The 17,670-nt window shown below is 40.9% G+C and overlaps 1 protein-coding gene across 8 annotated transcripts in view; it reads right to left on the reverse strand.

Moving 5' to 3' along the window:
- Positions 1–1,278: 1,278 nt before the first annotated feature.
- Positions 1,279–17,670, reverse strand: part of LOC120729945 (tubulin-specific chaperone cofactor E-like protein) — a 33,865-nt gene continuing 17,473 nt past the window's right edge. For all 8 annotated transcript variants that reach the window (XM_040025990.1, XM_040026014.1, XM_040025982.1 and 5 more), the window contains 5 exons: positions 16,429–16,685; positions 10,000–10,126; positions 9,731–9,847; positions 9,509–9,620; positions 1,279–7,379 (listed from right to left, as the gene is read on the reverse strand). In XM_040025990.1, the coding sequence (XP_039881924.1) occupies positions 7,173–7,379; positions 9,509–9,620; positions 9,731–9,847; positions 10,000–10,126; positions 16,429–16,685 (820 nt within the window). In that variant the 3' untranslated portion in view covers positions 1,279–7,172. The remainder of the gene's footprint in view (positions 7,380–9,508; positions 9,621–9,730; positions 9,848–9,999; positions 10,127–16,428; positions 16,686–17,670) is intronic.

The following is a 17,670-nucleotide window of genomic DNA, read 5'->3' on the forward strand; positions in this document are numbered from 1 at the left end:
AGACACTGATGAATAATTAATTTAGTTTCATTTATAAAACTCTGGACTTTAATCTTTTAAAATAGTGTTTTCTGTCCTCATTTCTGCATGTTCAAAACATGAACTTGAATCCTTCCAATCATCATTGTTATCTTATTAAGTACAACAGAAAACAAAACTGGGCAACACTTCCTGAAGATTGATTAGAAAACCAGCAACAACACAGTTTGAAACTTTAAAAACTTGCTTGTATCTTACTGAGTTTTCAGACTAAGGGGGGAAAAGCCCTTGAAAAAACCTCCACCCCCTTATTTTTCAGTGTTGTCTGGTTATTGTCCTAGAAAAAAAGAGACTGTTTCTGCTGACTGAGATCACATTTATACAGAGTTGTAATTGCCATCTTGTGCTGGATTTGTTTCCCCCTGTTGGTCAACAGTAATTTGCACTGATTAGAGGTTTTCAGAAAGGAACAACCTCTTTTTCTCTTTGACACACGCCTGACAAAGACATGCATCAAAACCCAGCCTTTGTATAAATGTCTAGAGAATCAAAGTATAGTAACTGTAGCCAGATAATGATAGATAATTCCAGTTTAATATTTTTTCTCCTGGTCTGGCTCTTAAAAATGCTGGGATGTGCTCACACTTACTCTCTTTTCTGGTAATCAGGTCAAGTGTAAAAGATTCAGTGGTGGTATGGATTCATTAGTCATATTTTGGGAGTGAGAGAAAAAGATGGACTTAGAGTGAGTAATGCTCCTCTGGTTCATTCATTTTTTTGAATTGGTGGGGAATAAATGAACATGGTCTAAACCAGGCCTCAAGGCTGGTGTCATGCAGGTTTTAGCTGTGTCCTTGATCCAACACAGCTGATTTAAATGGCTAGATTACCTCCTCATCATATCTTGAAGTTCTCCAGAGGCCTGGTAATAAACTAGTCATTTGATTCAGGTGTATTGACCTAGGGTGATATCTAAAACTTGCAGGACACCAGCCCTTGAGGCCTGGAGTTCCCCACTCCTGGTCTAAATAATAGCAAGGCATGTCCCCTGTGCCCCCAAGAATGGTCACTGGGATCACCTATCAACGAGGATTTGCCAGTAGATGTTGTATAATATTGTTTGCTAAGTTGCTGCACTCTGGCAGCACATCAGGCTGGAGTATCTGAGTGTCTGCATCAAAGTGAGTCATAAAATCATACTGCGGTATAACCATGAAATCATATCATGAGATACAGTCAAAACCTTTGACATGGATCCAAAGCTGCTGCTGCTGTGAATGAAGAAACAGTGTCACACACTGAGGAGGGAAACTGCCATTTATTACCATTCAGTGACGCATTCTTCCCTGCATATACTAAGACAAGACAGATGACTCATTCTGATCCACTCAAGACTTCCTATAGGCTCCTACAAAACAAGTGGTTATGCTTTAAATACCACAGATAGTCCCAAGTTATCGTCAAGTGACTTGATGAGCTTAAATACTGAGTGGGTGGGAACAAACCAACAAAGAATCTGTGACACTATAATCAAAGCCCCAATCTGAGATCCAGGATCCACTTTTGAAGGCAGGTGATGACTCAAGCAGTGCACTTATGGCAAATGTCTATTTTGTTTTCACAGGTTCCCATTCAAACATGGATGCGCTGTAAATAAAGCTGCTGCATGTCTGACGTCACATGTTGACTTTTTAACTAAGCAAAGCAAATACAGATGCTTATTTTGTCCATTTCAGCAGGCAGGCCCAATAGCCATGTAACCGAATAACATTTCTGCATGAGTTAAACTATAAATTAAACTATAAATATAAATTACCCAACTCCAAAAAAGTGGACATACTCCTTTAAATATCACATTTGTCTGTGGATTATATGTTAATGTACAGAAAGAGGTGAAAATGTTAATAATGATAGCAGCAAATAGAAACACGAGTGCTGTGGAGTGTCTCCAGCTCTGTTATAGAGGTTTCCCAGTAGAACAGCTGAGTGATTAATGGAAGGTGACTATAGGAAGCCTCACTGTACGATTCTTTGGGGCCAATACCAAATAATGAGGTTTATGGTCCAGTTAGGCTGAGTAGTGCAATAACTGCAGCAAAAAACAGTGTGACCAAAGAAAACAAGGACTGCACTCATGACACGTCAGAGAGTTTTAAGCTGGGATTTTGTTCCCCCTTAAAGGCCTCGAAAAGCTATTTTGTAAACCAGATTCAGATTAGGAATGATGGGGTCCCACATGAAGATATTTTTTTGTCACTGTTAGAAATATGGCCATTAATTTTTTAGTTATATAGACAGTATAGCAAATGGGTGAAGCTCACAGGTCTGAAAAGTGAAGCCAACAAGGAATCCTTCTGAACCTGGATTCCTTTCACTCATCTGCCCTGTGGTTCCACTGAGGTTGTATAAGTGTATGGGAAAACTACTGTTGACTCCCTCGCCCTGTAACCTCTTTAAAAGCTTTACTGATGAATTTATTGGCTCAATAACCAGTTTAATTTCATATGGGCGTAGCATTCAGTCCATTTTGTGCATCTCAGTGGTTATCAGAATCAGAGAGGAGGATTATGCTCATTATCTGATCAGTTGTAAGTTGTTAGCTAGTGAGTGTGCATGGCTGGATGCATGGTCAATCCTCCAGGTAAAGACATCCCAGAAAGTTAATTCTGTTCATCTGGACGTAGTGTTTTCACTGGGAGAAACGTTTCGTCACTCATCCAAGTGACTTCTTCGGTCTGCAGGTTTCCCCCACCTTATTTACATGAAAAAGGAACAACCATTTCTGAATAGAGGAGGGGGCCTGAGGGTACATTTTTCACTATGTTACAGTGCTGTGATTGTTGCCATTCCTCAACTCTCTGTTGGCACGGTAGGTAGCTGTCCCTCTGTGATCATTGGTCATGACAATTTGCATATTAATGATCATAGCTGAGCTCGTGGGCCATTGTTGGTCAGTGGTGCTATCTTCATAATTATGCAAACCAACTGTTTATAAGGTTGAGGAAACCCGCAGTTATCTGACATAGTAGAAGTCACGTGGATGAGTGATAAAATGTTCCTCCTACTTAAACCTCAACACCCAGCTGAACAGAATCAACCTTCTGGCAATGAGTGTGCAGAGTCAGAGTCAGAGCCACCCCTCACTCATCACAAAGTACACAATATTCAAAACACCAACATGGCAACAGAGAAAACACTCATCTTAAGGCTTCCTAACAGGATTTTACTAACCAGTGGCTGATGTCATGGTGGCTAGCTTCATCTTTTATACCATCTGTGATTTGGATCATTCAGAATTTCAATCAGAATGTGATGTGTAACAATTTAATGGAACCCCACATAGTACATTTAATGAGGAAAAAATGTGTAAATTCATACTCTTTATTCCATGCTTACTGATTTCCAAATGGACTTCTCATAACAGAGGACAACAAGTGGTGAGTTTAAACAATTTTATGTTGTTTACGGATACATTTAATACTGGATATTTTGTAGTTTTTTTTATTGCAGTTACTGTGCTTTTGACACCAAAATCCATCTTTCAGATTAACAGGTGTAAGGAAACCCTTTTCTCGTTATTTTGAGAACCCAAGTGGATTCACACTGTCAAGGCCCAATTACTGCCATCTTGGCTACATAGGGGAAAGGCAGGGACAACTGAACAAATTCAACCAGTAGGAGGAGGACATGTCATCAGCCCAGATGACAATGTCATGGCTAGTTAGTTTTTTTCATGGCATTGTAGGTAAGACCACCTTACATATGCTGTGGTGTTTTTGTGTATTAAAATGGTATATTCTCTGTTAAAGAGTTTAGTATTATATGCGGCCAGATGATCAACATTATTCAATAAAGAACAAAACACTGTAGGGAACAGATTAGGAACCCAAGAGCACAGTTAAAACCCTGAGAGTATGGATTTACACATTATGATCTCATCTTTGATCAGTGCTTTATTAGTTGTGAATCCCTGTTACAGAGAGGTACTGAAAATCAGTGATTACTTTTCACTGATTTTAAGGGCTATAAACTGGCTTAGACACTATGTTCAGTAAGCTGGGTTCCCAGTAAATGACATTAAGAAAAAAATGTTCAACAATAAATTTACATCAACATTTAAAATCTGAGCACTTTTTACTCTTGGACTTTGGCAGCTTTGCATAATCTATCTTATGCAATTCTTCAGTGAGAGAGATGAAACAGTTTGTTGAACTGTTTCCCCCCTCTCTCTCTCTCTCTCTCTCTCTCAATTGTATATTCTCTGTTAAAGAGTTTATACACACACACACACACACACACATACATATATATATATATACACATATATATGAGTGTATCTATGTATCTATGTGTGTGTGTGACAGCAATGAAGAAAAAAAAACCCCATAATAGGTCCCCTTTAATATAATACAAAATTCCTTTAAGTGCAGTATTCCTTCAATCTAAGCAAGCAAAGTGATACTTTCTTCAAAAACACGTAAATTCAATACATAAATCACATGCTTACCATTACGTCACCAACCCTGCAACAATTATATATGACACACTTTCAAACAATCACACACTGATCAGCACAGTCGAGCTCGATATTCCAGGCCAGACTTGGATGTTGGTGTCTTGGTGTGTGCTGGTTTCTATGGCTGTGGTTCATGCTACACTAACATTTATTCAGCACTAGTGTGATAATAAAATGGGCAGGGGAGGGGGTGCCTTATTCAAGTATACCAGTGGTATTACAAAATGAACTTATAGTTGGAAGGGAAAAGAAGGGTTTACATATTTGTTATAGACAGGGTAAAAAAAAAAAAAAGATCAAAGCGCATTGAGATGAGTCTTCTATAAGCAGTGGATGAGCCGGCGCTACAGACATTCATTCCCAAACAGCCACTAACTGTGAATATTTCATTTTGTGGCTGTAAATATAGCAGTAACACTGTCAGGAATCCAGCACTCTGCTAGGTTGCTTGCTATAGGAAAAATCAATGGCACCAAACATCTCACATCTACACTCTTCTAATACAAGATGAATGCTGCATATTAAAATCAATATAACTGTATATATATTCCACATTACTATAATACTACCAGCATCATGAGCTATCTTTGGTGAAATTATATCTGTGCAGAATGGACTATAATGTAGAATACACTATATTATGGCAGATGAAGCACTAACATTGGAATATATCAGTATTTCACTGTATAGCGTTCACTTCAAAGTAGAACTATTGGCTTAATATCAGTATGAGCCCTTCTGACTGATATACGGGCATTTGCTGATGTTAGTGGCCAATACTTACACATTGTGTACTTCATATTTGTGTTGGCTAACTGTTCAAAAATAGTGTATCAAGGAGGTTGTTTTGTGTTTGTTTTTTTATTAAGATTTCTTTGTTTTCCAGACAGATGTGGAAATAAATATCTTCCTCCCCTCACCCTTAACCTGGCACGGTAGGTAGCTGCCTCTCTGTGATTTGCTTCTGCCAGATGTCTTTTCCTTCCTACCCACTGCCAAGTGCTTGCTCACAGAGGATTATGAGATCACTGAGGTTTTCCCTCTAATACAGTTGGGTCTTTACTTCATAACATAAAGCTTCTTAAAGCAGGTATTGTTGCTAACTGGTTATATACAAAATAAATTGATTAGACTACATATCAAAAGAAGAAGTCAGCTATCGGCCAAACAGTCATTTTAAACACTGGTATAAATACCCAGTGGGTGCACTTAAATGCCTTCAAGTGAGATCAGCATCTGTTAAACAATGGTTGCTGATTATATATTCTTAAAAATCCAAATAAACTGTAAATAAATTATCCTGATTATGCATTTAAAGTTACATAAAAGTCATTCTTTGGGTGAAAAAAAAAGCATGGAGCAGTGACAACATTGAATGCTGTGTCCTAAATGCAAAATTATACTTTCAAACTAATATCATCATGTACACAAAAGGGGGCCTGCTGAAGCAACATTGCACCGTGGCCTGAATGTAATCAATAATATCTCAAATGCAGATGCTATGATGTCCTGATGACTCTTACCTTATGTCTTTTGTGTACTCTGGTCTGTGTGTGTGTCATTTCTTCCTGCACTGGCAGAACACACATCCAACCAAAAATACAGTGAAGCTTGTAGAAGGCAGCACATATAACATGACACAGCAACAGCTGCTCTGTGTGGGCAGCCGTGAGAGTGCACAGAGCACTATCAATGATAGGAAACACAGTAGCATCAGTTCTTAATCACTGACAAAGGAAAACATGGACTGGCAGAGAGTGTGCACTGTTGCTCCTGAAGCCATTTTGTTGCTAGGTGGTGTGCTTTATCTTTTCTCTCTGTTTTGCCTTGTGTTGCTTCATGTGGATGTTTGAGCTTCACTGTAGGGATGTTAAACAGAGCTAATCATTATCCAGTATAGAAGTGCCAAATCTGCTTATTACATTAGTTTCACACAGTGACATTCACGTCACTATAGCCTTTTGACTGAATGTCAAAAGGCTATAGTGAATGCGATTCAACAACCTAACTTAAGAAATTTGCCACATTAAACAAGGCAAAAAAAACCCCACCTGACAACAAAATGGAGCTTAATCACCAGTCCTTCAGTTTACAGTGCTTTTGGTGCGAGCCTTCCTCTGCTCTTCCTCGTGTTGTGCCTCAGGTAAAAGTGCAGATGAGAGCAGTTCTTTTCCACTTGGTGGTACTGCCTGACTACCAATCAGTGTAACTTTTGCGACAAGTGGGCAAGCGAGTGATGTTGGAGACTTGCCTACGCAGGTGCTATAGTACATGCCGTGCGCTAAGAGACAGAGCTGCAGTGAAGCTTTGCTGGTCCAGCAGCGGCCCTCCCCTCCGCTGAAACTGCTAGCTGACTGCGAGGTGCTCTTCTCAGCCCGTTCTCAAGTGTGACACGTTTGTGCGCTCGCTCCAGTGGTTCCCCCTCAGAGAAAGCTCAATTAAATAAAGACAGGATCCGCTGCATTCCCAGTGCTCACTTATATTTCAGAGGCACTCAGCAGCCATCTGTAGTCCACTAGTCTAGTCTCCTTGATGGCGCTCATATTGCTTTCATAATTTCTGTGTATGCCCTCTCTCAGTGGGCCACTGCTGCTGTTCTATTTTCCAATTATTTTGCTGTATCAGAAAAAAAATTTTTTTTCAATTCACTCTTGTCAGCCAGCAGGTCATCAGCTGTTCACTTGGTTTTGGGCACCACCAGTATTTCGTCACCGTCTTGGATGCTGTAGGAGTGGAGAGCTCGCGTGTTGTACTTCATTTCCTCTGGACCGAAGGCACTGCCCTTGTCGATGTAGTAGAGCCTCATGCTGTTGGTAGACAGCTGGACCACTGTCGTGAGCTGCTTTTTCAGCTCAGCCACTGTCTGGTCCAAACGGATGCTCAGCTGGCACAAAGACAAACAATTTCTACGTTTGCGACTTTCAGAGTAACAGCAAGAGCACAGCAGGTTAAAGTTAGGAGCCGTCTGTAGGTTGACAGCTATACTGTTAAAGTGAACCAACACAACCCAGGTCATGAACTCAAGAAACTGCAGTTCACGCTGTTACGAACAGTGTCGGGAAGGTTACTTTTAAAATATATTCCACTACAGATTACAGAATACATGCCCCAAAATGTATTTTGTAACATATTCTGTTATGTTAATCAACGAGTGTAACGTATTCTGAATACTTTGGATTACTTAATATATTATCATGCTTTTTACAACTACATGAATTGCTGTGTGATTTATTACTTTTACTGAAGGATACTCTTCATACCAATACCAACTAGATTTTTAAATCTTAATATAAAATGAAAAACAGTAGGGTGGACTTAGGTAAGGCTGCACTTTTTGCAGCGATCTCGTATAGAAAACTATTCCGTGCATATATAAAACGGCTCCGAACCGTAGTAAAGGGACCCCTGGCTTGTAGTTGAAAACAAGTTTTACTTTGTTGTCTGGGTCAACTTTGCTAGCGAAAGACAGAGAGATGTGTTCAAAGGCTGATCCAATGGAACTTATTGTTTCGGAGGAAAACATGAACACAGCGTACAGTCAAGCTTACTTACAACTGGGCTTGCCAGGCAGTCTTTTTGGCTGCAGTGGTTATTATTATATTTATATGCTTCCATCTCCCATTTCTGGTGGGTGACAACTTGTACTTTTTCTCCCTCCCTCAGACTCACAGACACATAACGGGTATGGCAGTCCATTCTCCCTGCAGCATGGACTATACTGCCCATTAGGCTACATTATTTAGGGCTATGCCTGTAACACTCTGCCTATTGCCTTCTTATTAAATAATTTTTGTGAATAATTTTTAAAAAATATTTCTTCATGTCATTTTGCGGGCCGCAAATAGTAGTGACATGGGCCCCGAGACTGACACACAAGCATTAGAGCCTCTTAATGCTGGCTTTGTTTAGGAAAAAAGAGAGAGCATAGCCTAATATATGAAACAGGAAAAGACCGCTGTGTAATCCATTTATTTCAACAAAGTAACTGTATTCTGAATACCACCCTTTTAAACGGTAACTGTAACGGAATACAGTTACTCATATTTTGTATTTTAAATACGTAACAGCAGTACATGTATTCCGTTACTCCCTAACACTGGTTACGAACCAGAACACAGATAGTATTATATTAATCAGCATGAACACAATGTTTTGACAATCTGCGCATAGACTAACTCTTTCATTTTTTTGTTTTAATAAAAGTAACTAAAAATCTACTTTTAACTGCTGCCTTAGCTCCACATATTTGATTTGCCAAATTTTTAAGCCAGATGCTCATCCTGACACAACCCAAAGAGATTTGTGACATGAAGCAAAATAAACTAAAACAAATTGCACTAAAATGCTTTGCAGACCTGAAGTAAAAATAAGCTGTGGGGTTGCCACTATCAGCAACTCCCTCTACATTACATGCAGCTGTGGGGTTTATTGGTAATATAAAAATACTGATTCAAGCACCTGTAAACTATGACTGAAATGTCAGTGTTTGGGACAAAAATGCATATTTTTATATAAATTTCACTACGATTGTGTCTAATATATGTGCAATCTTTTGAAAATTTAGGATTTGCAAATAAATGTAAAACTATTTTTTTAAGGTTTTGTTGTTTTGAGTTTTTGTGGGCTTGAACAAACATGTACACTGATTACATCATTGATAAAGTATACCCAAGCAAAATAAATCATCTCCAGGGTCCTTCACAGCAAAGGTATTTTAAAATGTTAAACTGGTGCTGATTGAACTATTAAAATTGTTTTATAGTACTAGTTTTTAACACCGAGTTTTGTAAACTCTGTGTTAAGAGATTTCATCTACTTCTAAATGTCAAGTGCTTAGGCACTAAGGGCAAAGTACAAAGGCATAAGTCATTTACTAAAGTGATTCACAGTGGTATGAGTAGTAGAGAAGGAAAAGAAAGCAACGGTTACATTTTATAACATTTTATAATTTCCAAAAGGTATTTTTCATTCGAGGATTCTCCAGAACAGCAGATTATTAAATGCCACACTGACCTGTTCTATTTTTTCCTCACAGTGAACCTCCACCTGGGCACGGCAGCGAGGTCGGAGGTCAATCTCAGCAAGTGGTTCAAGCTTGCCATACTTGTTTACGAGGGAATGGTATCTGAGGAGGAGAGCAGGGTGTGTCGTCTGTTTTAACAGCACTTACTGTAGCACACATAAACCAACACTCATACCACTGCTCATACAGTGTAAACAAGGGTGTGGGTGTACCTATAAGGCAGCTCCTCTTCAGGGTAGTCTAAGTAGTAACGGATGAAGAACCTCTCTGCGTCCTCTCTCTCACTGTCAGTCACAGCACTGCCATTTAGCAGTGATACTGAGGGAAGCCTGAAGAGGAGATATGACATATTGTGCAGGTATCTGTTTATTGACCTTCTGCAGGTCAGAGTACAGCTCAGATCTGTGGATTATTCAAGCTCTCATCAATGTCCTCTACTTGCTGTGAAGGATGTCATTTCTCTCTAATGTCACAGACTTACTGCGCTATCATGAGGCTGCGTCGCTCTGCATTGGTGTAGGCCTGCAGTAAGGGAATGCCCTGCAGGCGCACCTCCTCCAGCCTGGGGAAGAAGTTCAGCTTCTCTATATCTTCCCACTGGTTTAGACCTGACAGTGCACGTGCGTGCACCAGCACACACACAAACACAAACACACATAGATGTCATGTTTCAAGCTTGCACACCAAAAAGTCTTTATAGGGATGGGGTGTGAAACTGCATATGTGATGAAAGTTGGACACTGTGCACTATTTTTATTTATTGAGGAAGCTGTGTGATAAATGCCATCAAGTGGAGTTAACCGAGTTGGGATCGGGGATGTAACGTTAAAATTAAGCCAGCTCACCAGACCTCTACAGTCTGGCTCTGTAGTAGCTACTCATGTCCACTTAAGACAGACAACCTGAGCCTACCTTACTTACAAGACATTATATATACAGTATAATATAACAGATGCAATATAATATCACACAAATAATCCTCCATCATATTACACAATAAACATATAACATTATATCACTCTATTTAAACATGATACTTCATGTTAGTTTTAAAATGGTCCTATTGTGCATTTCCCCATTTATATATCTACTATTACAATGATGGATATGCATATTTAACCTGGTCACAGTTTTAAATGGTGTGATCAGAGCATAAACAAATAGATCCTTTGAGCCAGAAGCTCAAGCTCAGACTGCTGTAGCCTAAGCTTTTGTGCCTGACAGTTTTTCCTACCCTTAACTCTGCATGATGTCAATTACAAAGAAGTGTTCTACATTAGCTGATACTAGAACAGCTATATCTGCAGCTGAACCTTCAGAGGTCATGTATTGCAGGAAATCTAGTTGTCAGGTTTTGATAAAGAAGAACCCTGTGCATGTTCATCTATGCTCTCCTTTTTTTCCTCTTCTTTTTACCCTCAACCCCAACAGGACCTGGTAGATGGCTGCTCCTGACTACAGAATCAGAATCAGAGAGACTTTATTTATCCCCAAGGATCAATTAAGATACAGAGCAGCATGACGTTAAAAATAAGGACAGGGCATAAACAGGCAATAAGAATGATATAAAAAAAATACTTAAAATATACAGTATATACACAGTTTTAAAATTAAAGTGACTGAATAAGTGAATAAATAACTGTAAGTGACTAAAACTGAATAAAGTGTCGGCAGTGTAAAAAAAAAAAAGAGTGTAGAGTAGTTTATGGGCGTAGGATATGGTCTTATTGGCTGGAGTTAAAAAGCAGAGTGGCTTTGGGGACAAAGGTGGCTCTCCTCCTCTCAGTCCTGCAGGAAGTGCAGTGGACGCGCAGCGCAGCAGGGAGCCATTGAAATGCGGGACGAAGAATACGAGAGGGGTCATTAATAATTTTGGCTGCCTGTCTAAGGACCTGTTGGCTGAAAACCTGTGCAAGAGTTCTGACAGGCAGGCCAATGATTTTTGAGCACACTCATGCAGTGTCCTGCAGTCTGCTCCTGTTCTGAAGGCTGAGGGAGTGGAACCAGCAGGTAATGGTAATGGTCATGATGCTTTTCAGGAATACATAGTTAAAAAGTCATCATGATGGGTGTGCTGACTCCAAAGGAGCTGTTTCCTAAGGAGGTATAGCCATTGGTGACACCTCCTGAGAATCTCCTCTGTGTTAGCAGAGAATTTCAGGAGGTTGTCAAAGATGGTTCCCAAGTATTTGTACTCCTCAACTACCTCCACTGGCTTCCCATGGATGGTGGTGGTGACTGAAGCAGCCAGATCCCTCTGCCTACTGGAGAAGATCACCACCATCTCTTTGGTTTTGCTCACGTTCAGTTAAAGTTTGGAGCTGTCACACCACTCTATAAAATCCTGAAGAGCGGGTCCGTGGTGTTGTGAGGGGCCTGACAGCAGTGACAGGAGAACTGTGTCATCAGCATATTTCACCAGGTGACAGTTGGGCTGTGTGGATCTGCAGTCATCGGTGTAGATGATGAAGAGCAAGGGGGAGAGCACACAGCCCTGGGGGGAGCCAGTGGAGGTGGAACGGAGACCAGAAAAAGAGTTGTCGACCCGAACTTTCTGAGTCTGTTGGTCAAAAAGTCCAATATCCACAGGATTAGCTGATCATCCAGGTGAAATCGGGAGGAAAGTTTAGTGGCCAGGATATGAGGCTGCAGAGTGTTGAACGCTGATGAAAAATCAGCAAACAGAAGTCTGGCGGAGGAGTCAGGGAGCTCCAGATGTTTGTGGATGGAGTCCAAGATGAAGACTTTTGCATCATCGATGCCTCTGCGTGCACGGTAAGCAAACTGAAGTAGGTCCATCAGGGGGTCAGTTGCTCTTACAAGGTGTTGTTTTATGATCTTCTCCATGGCCTTCATTACCAGGGAGTTGAGGGCCACAGGACGAAGATCATTCAGAGACTTTGGGTTGTTTCTTTTGGGGATGGGCATGACTGTGGAGTGTTTCCACAGCTGGGTGGTGTGACTGTCAATTGAGTGTTGAAATGGAGTCCGGAACACACTTCCTAGTTCCCCTGCAAAGTGCCTCAGAACTTGACGGCTGATGTTGTCAGGGCCGGGTGAGCTCCTCTCCCTGGTCCTCCCGAGGGCTCTCACCACGTCCTCAGTCTTGAAGATGAGTGCAGAGCTGCCAGATTTGAGTAAGGATCTGCACTCCTCAAGCTGAGTGATATTGTCTGTTCAAACCTGGTGTAGAAAGCGTTGAGGTCATCAGGGAGGGAGGAGAGGTTGCTGCCCTCCACCTGGATGGTTCTGGAGGTGGTGACCACAGTATTCACAGAGGCCATGGTTTTGAGGCCCTGCCTGGCTGAGCAGAGGTCCCCTGTGGTGATTTTTTTTTTACCCTGGTTCTGCCAGAGATCTATTCCTGTTAAAAGGGAATTTTTCCTCTCCACTGTCACCAAGTGCTTGCTCATAGGAAATTGAATTAGTGCAGGGGTTTTCTCTCATTGCTGGGTTTTTACCTTACAATTAAAATCACCTTTAGGTGACTGTGATTGTGAACCAGTGCTATCTAAATAAAATTTAGAATAAACAAACAATAAAAAAGTACTATATATGCTGTCACTGCTGGTGTGCAGCAGCAGTGGCACTAGTAGGAGGAGGGGGGGCTTGTTAAGTTTCTGTAGATAAAACAGGAAAAAAAGTTAATGGAGTCTGATTAGAATAGTGACAGTGCACAAATTAATAATGCTAAACTAGATTTCTCCTAGAGCATGGGAAACATATACGTGTTGATTCTTGGTACTCTCATGTGGTCTAGCTAACAATGCTAATTACCTTAGCACATATATGAGAATTTCCATTTTATTTCCATTATTTTCCATAATGTTATATAGTACCTGTGTGTCATGAACGTAGAAGTAATCCATTAAAAATACACAGGGGACCAGTTTGTGGAAGCCACAAACCCTATGAAACCCTTGGCCATCTCTCAGTGCGCTTCATGATGTAGTAACCTGAAATGGTTTTCACTTCACCAGTGTGCCTTGTCAGGGTTCATTTGTAGAATTTCTTGCCTTCTTAATGTGGATGGGACTATCAGTTGTGCTGTGCAGAAATTACAAGCTAACAGTACCTCAGATTAGAGCAGGGGTGGGCAACTCCAGGCCTCAAGGGCCAGTGCAGGTTTTAGATGGGTCCTTGATCCAACACAGCTGATTTAAATGGCTAAATTACCTCCTCAACATGTCTTGAAGTTTTCCAGAGGCTTGGTAATGAAGTCATCATGTGATTCAGGTGTGTTGACCTAGGGTGATATCTAAAACCTGCAGGACACCGGCCCTCGAGGCTTGGAATTGCCCACCTCTGGATTAGAGCCTAGAAAATGCCACACAGTTCCAGTAGCAGACACATCTCTACATTAACTGTTCAGAGGAGACTGTGCGAATCTGGCTTTTATGGTCAAATAGCTACTAAGAAAGCACTACTTAGGAAAATCAATGAGCAGAAGAGATTTGTTTGGGCCAAGAAACAAAAGGAGTGAACATTAGACCAGTATAAATCAGTGATTTGGTCTGATGCGTCTAAATTTGAGATCTTTGGTTCCACCTGCCATGCCTTTGTGTGATGCAGATAAGGTGAATGGATGGTCTCTACATGCATGTCCCACCCTGAAGCATGTGATGAGGTAGAGATGTGATGGTGTGGGGATATTTTGCTGGTGACACTGTTGGGGATTTATTCAAAATTGAAGGCACACTGAACCCCCATGGCTACCACGGCATCCAGCAACGACATGCCATCCCATCCGGTTTGCATTTAGTTGGACCATCATTTATTTTTCAACAGGACAACGACCCCAAACACACCTTCAAGCTGTGTAACAGCTATTTGACCAAGACGGAGAGTGATGATCGCATGTCTGTGAAGGTTCTCAGTCATCCAGGTCATCATAGTCTAAGAAGCTTGGAAAGAAAAGCGTCTGGACCTCTTTAGGTTTCTTGAAGATGTTTCACCTCTCATCCGAGAAGCTTCTTCAGTTCTAATTCAGTTCAATTTTATTTATATAGCGCCAAATCACAACAAGAGTTGCCTCAAGGCGCTTTATATTGTACAGTGGATCCTACAGTAATAGATACAGAGAAAAACCCAACAATCATATTGTGGTGATGTGTGGGTGTTCATGTGCTAATGGGGTTTTGCCAGTAGGGGGCGCTGTATTTGAGAGGGCTCATGAATGCCTCTATAAAAGAAGACTGATTTATGAATGAGAGAATAAAAATGTTTGGAGCAGACGCTCGCGAAACACAAGTGGATGCTGTGTAATTATTCAAAGCTATACGAAGACAACACACATATGACCCCCCTATGAGCAAGCACTTTGGCGACAGTGGGAAGGAAAAACTCTCTTTTAAGAGGAAGAAACCTCTGGCAGAACCAGGCTCAGGGAGGGGTGGGGCCATCTGCTGTGACTGGTTGGGGCGAGAGAAGGAAAACAGGATAAAGACATGCTGTGGAAGAGAGACAGCATGTATTTATGGAATGAGTTCTAAGAGCAATTAGTGGAGAGTCCCAGATTTTAAGCCCTATGGGAGTATCCCCAAAAGAATCACAGAACCCCTATTGATCCTGATACTTAATCACACGAGCCAAGGTGCAAAAACAGGTGTGGGTCATAATCAGCCAAGGTTTTCGGTGAACCCATTGTGAAAGCTAGCCCACCCTATCATGTGATTTACTGAGGTCACAAGGTGCCAGACGTGAGTGGGTGTTAAGGCATCTGGAAAGGGATCTCAAAACTGGATTATTAGTAGCAGACAGTTGGTGTCAAAATCCACCTCCTCTGTTCAAAGATGGTCATTCACAGTGGACATAGCTTCTTTCACTCCTCTTTCAAACCATCTCTCTTCTCTGTCCAAAATAGGAACATTGGCATGCTTGAAAGAGTGACCCTTTGTCCTTTGGATGCAGATGAATAGCTGAGTCTTGTCCCGTTGAGGTGGCTCTTCCGAGAGACAAGTTGCCTTCAGCATAGAGTACAGACGCTTTTCTTTCCGAGAAGATGCATCCAAACCTTTGACTGGTAGCGTAAAACAGATGTAGGCACCTGTCATATTGACAGATGAGGTAGAAGTGAACTGACAGCTCACCTCAAAAAGTGACTCAGGAGTAAAAACATACCATGAAATATTTAATTGCCTTCTATCAGTTTTTCATTTCTGCTTTACTGCCAAGTATTGATATTATTTAAATATGTAAAATATTGTGTGTACAAAAATGTTTATATAACATATAAGCTAACTTGCATCTGAATTCATATTGTTGAGCCCTCCTTTTTCTCTCCATAAAAAAAACAACAACAACAAAACCTCATGAGCCTTTTTATACTATGACACAAAGGAAGTTTTGGTTTTGCTGATGAAAAACCTGCTGCTTAAAATCCTGACAATCCTTGCTGCCTTGTTATTTCTTCTTTCAAGCCACTTCTAAAACACCCTAAATAATGGAAGCTGGACTTTTTGAATGCTACATTTTAAGAATTAAGGGATAAATATGAGCCATAATGGCTTGTTCCTTGCCTCAGGCGTAGGAGATATAACTAATGGATGGACTGCAGTCAATATAGGCATGTCTTTGTATACTGTTTTTGTTCTTTTTTTCCTCTGAAAAGAACTCTAAAAATAGACTCAGGACTGATAATCTCCAAATAGAAACAATTCCTGAGATAAAAGCTGACACATGGATAAATCTGTTTTAATAAACTACAAAGCCTGTAGGATTCAGTGCTATCTTTACTCATGCTAATTTTATCAGTTGTTACCCAACTGACTGCTGCACACTAAGCTATGAACAGGAACATTTCAGCATTCCCTTCTGAAATGACCCTATCATGGCTAACCACTCACCAAGTATAAATAGTCCCATGTCTAAAACTAACACACAGAACAAGCTGGGAATGAAATGCACTTACCTGAGTTGTGCAGGTTGATGCTGCGTAGTTTGGGGAAGAGCCTTTGCAGGATATCCTTGCTGTCCTGGATGGAGGACAAGTTGTTGTTTGCCATAACCAGAGTGTCCAGACAGGGGAACATGGAGCCAAACTTGCGGACCTCGGCCCAGTCCTTGAGGCAGTTGTCGGTGATGTGAAGAAGGCGCAGGGTGGAGCAGGCCACGCTGGAGGAACTCACACTGCTGTACTCATTATGGCACAGAAACAACTCCTCCAGCCTGCACAACAACAAGGAGAGAGCATTCAGTCACAACCTTTTCAATAAAGACCTACATAAAACCCTGCTCTACTCCAGAATTTCACAGATTACTACATGGCATATAGTTGTCTATACTGTGCTAAACTACACTACAGTGGAATTGATTATACTGTACTATAGTATGTTGTGTTCTATCGTATGTTGTACTATAGTGTGCAATATATATTCACTGGCCACTTCATTAGGTACACCTGTTCAACTCCTTGTTAGGACAATATTCTAATCAGCCAATCATATTGCAGCAACTCAGTGCAGTTAGGCATGTAGACATGGTCGGTACGGTGACGATTCACTTTGATTGTGTCATGGTTCTCAATGCCACATGAGCTAGTCTGAGTATTTCAGAAACTGGTGATCTAATGGGATTTTCCTGCACAACTATCTCAAAGAATGGTCTGAGAGAAAATATCCAAAGAGCTGCAGTTCTCTGTGAAATAATAGTCACTTATTACAACCAAGGTATACAGGAGAGCATCTCTTGAAGCAGAAGGCTGCAATTTGCACAGGCTCACCAAAATTAGACAACACAAAATTGGGAAAACATTGCCTGCTCTGAAGAGCCTTGATTTCTGCTGCAGCATTTGGATATTGATGGCTTCTGATGGCTGACTCCAGGAGGATAACATTCAATGTCACAAAGCTCACATCATCTCAAACTGGTTTCTAGAATATGAAAGTAAGTTTACTGTACTCATACCGCCTCTACAGTTACCAAATCTTAATCTAAGAAAGCACCTTTGGAATGTGGTGGAATGGGAGATTCCCTGTGCAGCCAATGAATCTCAGTCTGTGCTGAATTCAAACCATGAAGGTGAGAGCAAACGTGGCTGTAATCCAGAACTATCAGGGTGTACCTAATAAAGTGTCTTTTGATTGTATACTGTCTATGATGTACCATGTTGTCTACTAGTCATGGTCCTGGGTTGTTTGAGCTAGTGTTTGAG

The sequence above is a fragment of the Simochromis diagramma genome, unplaced genomic scaffold (assembly GCF_900408965.1).
Source record: "Simochromis diagramma unplaced genomic scaffold, fSimDia1.1 OVJJ01000348.1, whole genome shotgun sequence".
Classification (NCBI taxonomy): Eukaryota; Metazoa; Chordata; class Actinopteri; order Cichliformes; family Cichlidae; genus Simochromis; species Simochromis diagramma.